Source organism: Babylonia areolata, chromosome 32, assembly GCF_041734735.1.
Source record: "Babylonia areolata isolate BAREFJ2019XMU chromosome 32, ASM4173473v1, whole genome shotgun sequence".
In the NCBI taxonomy this organism is placed as follows: Eukaryota; Metazoa; Mollusca; class Gastropoda; order Neogastropoda; family Buccinidae; genus Babylonia; species Babylonia areolata.
In genome coordinates this window covers 11327638-11337236 of record NC_134907.1, presented here as the reverse complement: position 1 = coordinate 11337236, position 9599 = coordinate 11327638, and the positions used below count along the sequence as shown (strand labels likewise).

Here is a 9599-nt window from a genome sequence, read left to right as displayed (position 1 = left end):
TGACTTTGACATTTACAGTCAAAAGTTTGCCACACACAGCACACATAAATACCCATTTCCTTTAGTTTTATACTGGGACTATAAATTCTTGTATATAAATATATATATATATATATATATATATTTATTTTTATTTTTTTAAATTTTTTTAATTTTTTTTTTTAATATTGATTTATTTTTTTCAAATGAACTGAAAATGCTTAATTTTCTTCTTTACATGAAGATACATAAGGAGTGAAGGAAGCAAAATGGCGCACCATACATCAATGAATTCCATCTTGTGAATAGCATGATTTCATTTCAAAAGAAAGCACACGCTTCACACACACACACACACAGAGTAACACACAGTGTAACACACATACACACACACTGACACAATACAATCACACACTTACACACACTTGCGTGCACACACACACACACACACACACATAATATGTCATGGACAAAGAGAAAGAAAAGAGATGTATAGGCATAATTCAGGCACATGGAACAAACTAATGACCAGAAAACAGAAATTTATAAGCATACTACCCTGTCAGCAACCTGAAAAAAAAAAAAAAAAAAAGAGAGAGAGAGAGACAGAGACAGCGAAACAGAGATACTGATATATATATATATATATATATATATATATATATATATATATATATATATATATATATATAATTATAGACAAACACACACACACATACAACAAGGTAGTGACTGCAGTTACTGGCACCACTCCATAAAAAAAAAGATATTTCATATTTCAGATGAGGACAAAACAAATGTTGGAAAATCCCTCCCTGAAACGACTGTCCCTTTTTAACATTAAATGTTTTTGCTCATCGTCTACAAAGGGCCAAGAGCCATAGTGTTAGGCACTTCAAAATGTCTTGTTATTAGTATCATCATATATGTCATTAACACAATGCTGGTTTCCCCCCAAAATGAATGTAGACAGGCAAGAAAAAATGAACACAGACGACACACATCCAACACATCACATAACCAAATTTGTACAGTCATTCACCCGTTTCCTTGATCTGTGATAGAAAAAGAAAAAAGAAAAAAAAAAAAAAGTGTTTAAAAAAAATGAAGAAGAATCAGTTAACGTCAATACCATGTCAAATGCCATGCAGAGATTTACAACAGTCAAGAATTTCAACAGTGACCAAAATGCACAGGTATATCGAGAAGAAAATGCGGTCTACAAAACTGAACGGGCAGAAAATGAAATACCCTATACACAGCAATCAACAAACGGTTTGATGGGCACAACAGCTGAATGATTAAAAGTGTTAGACTTCAGGACTGTGATCAGGGTGGACACATTGCAGGGGCCAATCTGCCCATCATCGCAAAGGATTGTTTGTATATTTGTATTTGTATTTCTTTTTATCACAACAGATTTCTCTGTGTGAAATTCGGGCTGCTCTCCCCTGGGAGAGCGCGTCGCTACACTACAGCGCCACCCATTTTTTTGTATTTTTTCCTGCGTGCAGTTTTATTTGTTTTCCCTATCGAAGTGGATTTTTTTTCTACAGAATTTTGCCAGGAACAACACTTTTGTTGCCATGGGTTCTTTTACGTGCGCTAAGTGCATACTGCACATGGGACCTCGGTTTATCGTCTCATCCAAATGACTAGCGTCCAGACTACCACTGCAGGTCTAGTGGAGGGGGAGAAAATATCAGCGGCTGAGCCGTGATTTGAACCAGTGCGCTCAGATTCTCTCGCTTCCTAGGCGGACACGTTACCTCTAGGCCATCACTCCACACTCCACAGATATATATCTATGTCTATTTATCTACCTACCTATCTATCTACATAAAAGCTGTTAGTGGTGGAAAACTGCAGCTGTCCATCTTAAATGCTGCCATGGTCCCTGCACATAAATTCATCTTCCAGCTGATTCCATTCTGCTGTTGTTGTAACCAAGAATGAGTTCTCAAGTCAGTCTGTTTTACTGAAAGTAACTGCAACTCTTGCTGTCACTAACAGTTCTTTCTACTAAGTTGACCGTGTCATGATCCACTTATAAGCTGTTGGTCCGGATCCTCTGGTGGTCTTACTTACTGACAGGTGTTTGGAACCTGGTGGAGGAAGGAGGAAGATCCACCCCCCCCCCCTCACCCCCCAGCCACCCCGATTTCCCTGGTCAACAAATGTGCAGACCTGCCAGTGTCTTAACCCCCTTTCTATGTGCGCACAGGCAAAAGATCAAAATGCGCACATTAAAGATCTTGTAACTGAAGTCAGTGTTTGGAGGGTTATGGAAACACAAACCAACCTAACACAGACCACCCACCCCCCCCACCCCCTGCCCCCCCCCCCCCAAATCCCAGTCTGGCTGCCTATATGTGGTGGTAAAAATGGCTGTACATGAAAAAAAAAAGAGACCTGTAAATACCTGTGAAAAAGGAAGTTGCATCCCAAAAATGCAGAAAAAAAGGATAGTGATTTATTTTCTCTTAAAATTATTTTTTAAATTATTTTTTTTTTTTTTTTACAGTTTAGCACACCCAAATCAACAAAAGAAAGAAAGAAATCAAACAGTTCTTTCACAGTTCAGCACATCCAAATCACCAAAAGAAAGAAAGAAATCAAACAGTTCTTTCACAGTTTAGCACATCCAAATCATCAAAACAAAGAAATCAAACAGTTCTTTCACAGTTCAGCACATCCAAATCATCAAAAGAAAGAAAGAAATCAAACAGTTCTTTCACAGTTCAGCACACCCAAATCAACAAAAGAAAGAAAGAAATCAAACAGTTCTTTCATAGTTCAGCACATCCAAATCAACAAAAGAAAGAAAGAAATCAAACAGTTCTTTCACAGTTCAGCACATTCAAATCAACAAAAGAAAGAAGAAATCAAACAGTTCTTTCATAGTCCAGCACATCCAAATCATCAAAACAAAGAAATCAAACAGTTCTTTCATAGTTCAGCACATTCAAATCAACAAAAGAAAGAAATCAAACAGTTCTTTCACAGTTCAGCACATCCAAATCATCAAAACAAAGAAAGAAATGAGATGGTTCCTTCAGAGTTTAGCACACCCAAATCCTCAAAACAAAGTAAACGGTTCTTTCACAGTTCAGCAAAACCCAAGTAAAAGTTGTTGTTTTTTTCAGCGAGAACCGCATGTGCATGCGCGCCTTCGTTTCCTTTTTTTTCCAAGTCATTTCATCGTGTTTTGATGAAAGGATTTTGAACATTTTTGGTGACTATTTTTGCAAGTTTACAAGGCATATTTGGTTTTATAATTACACCCATTATTTGCTTTAGTCTTCTTTGTTTGCTTTGAGCGTGTTTCTTGTCACATAAATCTGCCATTACGTATTCAAACTGATCCATTTATAAACTCAGCCACAAAGTTGTCCAAACAAAAGCAGTGCCAAACTCCGAGAAGCTGGTTATGGTGGTGAGCTGCTCATGTTGTCATACGACCAACTTCTCGCTCTGCGAGTGATGGAAAAGTCCTCCACGAAAGTGGCCTGCACATCCCCCCCCACCCCCCACACCACACCCACCCTAATAAATAAAGCATAGGAGAGATCAAACTGATCCCAAGACTATCTTTTTGTGTGTTTTTCTTCTTCCTTTTGTTGTTGTTGTTTGCCAAATTAAAGAAACAACAACAACAACAACAAAAAACTTGTAGAGCTAATATTCTGAAACATGTACATCTATCAAAATGACATCTGATGCTTCCTCCTCCTTTTTGAAGGAAAAAATGACAACAAACACAAAAACAACAACAACAACAAAAATGCTATAAAAATCAACAAAGCACACAGTCAAAGACACACAACTAAAGTAAATCATAAGAACTGAAGAGCGCATTAAAAGTGAGTATATTTGTATATTTGGAATTCAACGACATCTTATAACTGCAAGATCTAAACGGGGAAAAAATGCACCCCGCCATTTTTATTTATTTATTTTTTTTTTTTGATCATAGACAACTCAAATCAATCACCCAAATGCCTCAAAAATTCAAAATTAAAAAAGAGAAGAAGAACCTATAAAAGAAAACAAAGTTAAATATTCTCCAACTGTTCAAGAGACAAGAACTCGAGTCATACAATCAGATCTATTCAAACAAGAAAATATAAAACAAATCTGCATGGAAAAAACAATCGATCAATCAATCAATCAAAAAAACATGCAAATCAGACAATCATGTATTATGCATTATAGTAAAAAACAACAACCAGAATATATATATATATATATATATATATACCTAAAACATTTGGACAACCATTCAAAATCAATCAAAACATGTACCTAAAAGATTGTATTATGCTTTATCTTTCTCAAAACTCATCAGCAGAAAACAACAGAGGAGATTTTGTTCTTTCCCCTCTTTTTTTTTTCTTTTTTTTTTTTCCACTGGTTTTGTTTTAGTTCTGTGATCTAAATCAAGGCTGCAATATCTGTACCTATTAACGATCGATTTCAAGAAACTGTCTGGATTATACTATATGAAATACAGCAGCATTTTCATATAATTCATCCCCCTCCCACTTCCTCTACAAACACACTCATACTTACTCCATCATAATGCCAGTGCAAACAGTTGAGGTCTCCATTCCACTATCTATCTATATCTCTTGCTATCTATCTATATATCAAGAGACAGAGAGAGAGAGAGAGAGAGAGAGAGAGACAGATATATATATATATATATATATATATATAAGTTGTGTAACAAAATCTATATCTCTTGCTATCTATCTATATATCAAGAGAGAGAGAGAGAGAGAGAGAGAGAGAGAGAGAGAGAGAGAGAGAGAGATACAACTTAGCAAGTAGGAAAACAAGTGCAGGTAAACAACTAAACAACTCTTCCATGACTTGAAAATATTTTTTGCAAAGATTAAAATGGGAATTTATGTAAAAAAAAAAAAAGATTATGGAAATTAATCCTTCAACAAATGCGACTGGGGGCCATCTGATTTCCTTCTGAAGGACAGAGCCAATTGTGTGCCTGACATGGCAGCAGTTTTCTCCCCTGTGGAACCCTCCGACAGCACGGCATTCGGGAGGGTGTACAGACCCACTTTCGTCGTCTGATTTTCATGGAGGTTTTCTGGTTATTTTTTAGCGAAAAATGTGTGCACGTGTGCGTCTCTGTTTCTTTTTTTTTTTTTCCCCCCCTCCAGATCATAGAAAGGCTAAAACTTCGTTGTGGAAACTGCTGTTCTGAAGAAAGGATTTTGAGCATATAAAGTGATTACGTTTTGCAAGTTTACAAGATATATTTGGCTTTATAAACGCACCCATTATTTGCTTCAGTCTTCTACTTTGAACGTGTTTCTTGTCATATACATATATATATATATACCATTATGTATCTATTCAAATCGATCCATTTTGAAACTCGAAAATTTGTCCAAACAAAGGCGTTGCAAAACTCAGAGAAAGCCAGTCACAGTAGTAGACTGCCCATGTCGTCAAATGACCTACTTCCCTGGTCAGTGAGCGACGAAAAGTCCGCCACGAAAGCAGGCTGCACAGCACACCCTCCCACCTGGCAGAGAACTGTCGCTCCCCTTGTGGCAAATGATCCAGAGACACCAATCATCGTTCAGATGTGATCTCAATCATAGCGGAGACTAGTCACAAATCCAGTGACTTCCCAAAGCAGCCTATGAAGGATCAATTAAAGAACAGGAGGAAAAGAAAATTAAAAGAACATTTATCATAAAAAAAAAAGGGGAATAATAGTAACTAACAGATTACCTTGAAAATAATTCATCTCTCTCTCTCTCTCTCTAAATATATATGTATATATATATATATGTTAAATCAAGGAAGATATATATAAATTCTAACTGATGTATTTATCATACAGATCTGTATTTCTGTATGATAAATACGTCAGTTAGAATTTGTATATATGTTTCTTACAGTTGTTCTGCGCAATTTTCATCACCAGAAGTTTGCTTTTCATCAAATCAAACAATGCCCTTCAACTCCAGAAACCCACTGGTCAGTCTGCCCCCGAAGACAAAGTATGGCTGACAAAACCAGCAATGAAAACAACTCAAGACATATTACTGTTAAAAAAACAAAACAAAAAAAAACAAAAAAAACAACAAAGTTTATGCAAGCATATTGTCAAAACACAGTAACGAGTTTGAGCTCAAGGATCAACAATAGACAAAAAAAGAACGCCCCCACTTCCCTCTTACCCCCCCACCCCTCTTCAGAAAACCCTATAAACTCTTCAAAAAAAAGGAGACCTAAGCGACATCATATATATATTCATAACAAGTGAACGAAAGCAACATCATATATTTGTAACAAGTTTTTGAAAGCAACATCATAGATTCACAATTTTATGAAAGCATAGCCAAAAACACTGTCACGATTTGAGTGCAAGGATACAACAATATATTTTTTTTAAAATGTGCCCCTGTTTTGGGGAGGGGGGTGGGGTGAGTTTATTTTTTATTTTTTTTATTTATTTTTTTTGTGTGTATACACACACACACACACACATATCTTTTTTTTTCAAACTCATCCCCATAAACCCTTCAAAACATTATTTTTTTTTTTCTAAATCCCACAACCCCCCCCCCCCAAAAAGAAAAAAACAACAACCCCAAAAAACAAAAAAACTGAAAAGAGACCTAAGGGACATCATTACTACCTAACCCTCTCAAAGCGGAGAGGCACCTCCATCGCCCACTTGCTGTGGATGTCAACGGCAGTGATTTCCCCTGGCCGACCCTCCAAGAAGGTCACGCTGAACGCCGGGCGGGCGGCTGCCGTCCTCAAGGGCTTGCTCAGAAAACGCAGGCTCTGGGTCAGCTCCACACCAAAGGTGTGACCCTGACCTTGACCCTGCGCAGGGTGAAGGTCGCCCGTCAACACGTTCATCCGACACTGGAGCCGGTCAGCGGAGGACGAGGAGGAGGAGAAGACGGAGAAGTTGCCAAACAGAGAGGAGCCGTACAAACCTTCGTACGCTCTCAGGGGAAGCTTGGGAAGACCCTCCTCCCCCCCACCTCCTCCAGAGGACTGACCTTTCTGATCCGAATCGTCGGCAGGACCACCGGCTTTTCCCGCAGCGCCCTCACCGACAGAATCGCCCTGCTGGACAGCAGCGCCCCCTTCACCCTTAGCTTTCCCTTCCGGAACGAACAGCAGGAACTTGGACTCAACTTTCCCGCCGTCTCTGTCGCCTGCTTCACCCAGGTTTCCGTCATGCGCGGCAGCTTCCCGCGACTGGGACTGGTTCTGTCGCGAGGGTCCCCCAGGAGCGCTCGAGGTCATCGGCAGCTGGCTGAAGGTACAGAGGGAGTCCTTGTCCAGCCAGGGTTCGAACCCCAGCAGCAGGTCTGCGGTGTAATAGGCCAGGGACTCCATGACGGAGAAGGGACGGCTGTTGCCTGAGTAGCCGTTGATGACGGTGTAGAGGGCGACCTCCTTCTCCGGGAAGTGCCAGGCCAAGGTGTAGTGAGAGTACAGCCCCCCTCCGTGCCACATGTTGGTCAGACCTGATAAATAGTGACGATAATGATGATGATAATGATGGTGACAAAAATAATTGGAATTTATATAGCGCTGAATCTTTTGCAGAGACAAATCAAAGCACTTACACACCAGCCATTCACATGTTTGCATAACTCTAATTCTCAAAGAAAAAGAAAAAAAAGAAAGAAAATAATAATAATAATGATGTGGGTGTGGTAAGAGTACAGCCCTCTCCATGCCACATGCTGGTCAGACCTGATAATAATGATGATAATGATGATCGTAATAATGATGATGATGATGATGATCGTAACAATGATGATGATGATGATGATGTGGGTGTGGTAAAAGTACATCCCCCTCTATGCCACATGTTGGTCAGACCTGATAATAATGATGATCGTAATAATGATGATGATGATGATGATGTCGGTGTGGTAAGAGTACTAGTTCTACAGAATTTTGCAAGTGCATGACACTTCTGTTGCCATGGGTTTCTTTTTCAGTACGCTTATCATTCAGATGAAACGATAAACCAAGGTCATGAGTGCAACACGCACTTGGCGCACTGAAAAAGAAATCCCATGGCAACGAGAGTGTTGTCCTCTGGCAAAATTTTGCCAAAGAAATCCACTCTAGTAGGTACACAAATATATATATGCATGCACTCGAGGCCTGACTAAGCACGCTGGGTTATGCTGCTGGTCAGGCATCTGCCTAGCAGATGTGGTGTCACATATTTTTTGTATTTCTTTTTATCACAACAGATTTCTCTGTGTGAAATTCGGGCTGCTCTCCCCAGGGAGGGCGCGTCGCTATACTACAGCGCCACCCTTTTTTTTTTTTTTTTTTTTTTTGTATTTTTCCTGCGTGCAGTTTTATTTGTTTTTCCTATTGACGTGGGTTTTTCTACAGAATTTTGCCAGGAACAACCCTTTTGTTGCTGTGGGTTCTTTTACGTGCGTTAAGTGCGTGCTGCACACGGGACCTCAGTTTATCGTCTCATCCGAATGACTAGCGTCCAGACCACCACTCAAGGTGAGCCGTGATTCGAACCAGCGCGCTCAGATTCTCTCGCTTCCTAGGCGGATGCGTTACCTCTAGGCCATCACCCCATTTGTCCAAATGCAGTGACGCCTCCTCGAGAAACTGATACTTTCATGCATCAAGTGCATGCTGCACATGGGACTTCTGCTTATCGTCTCATCCGAACAATTTTTTTCCAGCTAAACCTAGCAGAAGGGTAAGACTACGATTCTAACCCAGATGCTCATAGAGACTATCATTCCAGCTGCAGAGCCATAGAAAAAAAACAAAAACAACAACAACAAAAACAAGAGAGGCAAGGCCTTCAAGACCCACTTGTGATACACTTTAAAAAAAAAATCTAATCGTTAAAATGTGTTCTGTATTTGTTATTATAAAGCTTCAGGTTAAAAGAAAAAAAGAAAGTCCTAACGGCAGATTCGAACCCCATGTGTTCGGGTGAGAAGAAACTGTCTCACCCATTACACTATCGTGGCTCCTTAGCTGACGTTCAAAAATATAACATTAAAACATGCTTTTTTAAAGGGCGATAAATCGATTATTGGCAGAGTGAGTATTCGCAGTGAGAATGCTGTTTAAATCATATTATTCTGGTGTATCTTGGGCATTCAAAAAATCTTTAAGGGCTATTAAGAATTCTTTTTAAGTCCGCAGTAAAGGAGACGTGGCTATCGCCGCAATCACACTGCAACATTTAGCCGTTTTCTCTGGATCTAGATAGATGTACAAGTTTAGTTACACCCGGTTGATACGGTCGATTCAATTTTTCTTTTATGTTCATTCTAGTTTTATAGTTTAAAAGTTGATATGAAAATTGAGTATTTTGTTAAACTAATAACATGTAGAGCCAAGTACAAGTACTTCTAAATATTGTATGAAGTGAAAAGGACTTCATTTTGAGAAAAGTCAAGACTGGAAATTTTTAAGTTTCATCAATTCAAGGGTATGGTTTATTATTTTTAACTGTGAATTCCGACTGATTCTGTGGATACTGTTATGGCAGTTTGGGGCATAATCCAGTAAGTGATGAGGCATTCGCAAATCTTTCTCTGAATAAATATTTAACGGTC

General features: G+C 39.0%; 1 protein-coding gene across 1 annotated transcript in view; it reads right to left on the bottom strand.

Annotated features, from left to right (window-relative positions):
- Window positions 1-6282: 6282 nt before the first annotated feature.
- LOC143276590 (uncharacterized) overlaps window positions 6283-9599 on the bottom strand; it is a 21386-nt gene continuing 18069 nt past the window's right edge. The window contains exon 7 of the mRNA XM_076581191.1: window positions 6283-7505. Within this exon, the coding sequence (XP_076437306.1) occupies window positions 6652-7505 (854 nt within the window). The 3' untranslated portion in view covers window positions 6283-6651. The remainder of the gene's footprint in view (window positions 7506-9599) is intronic.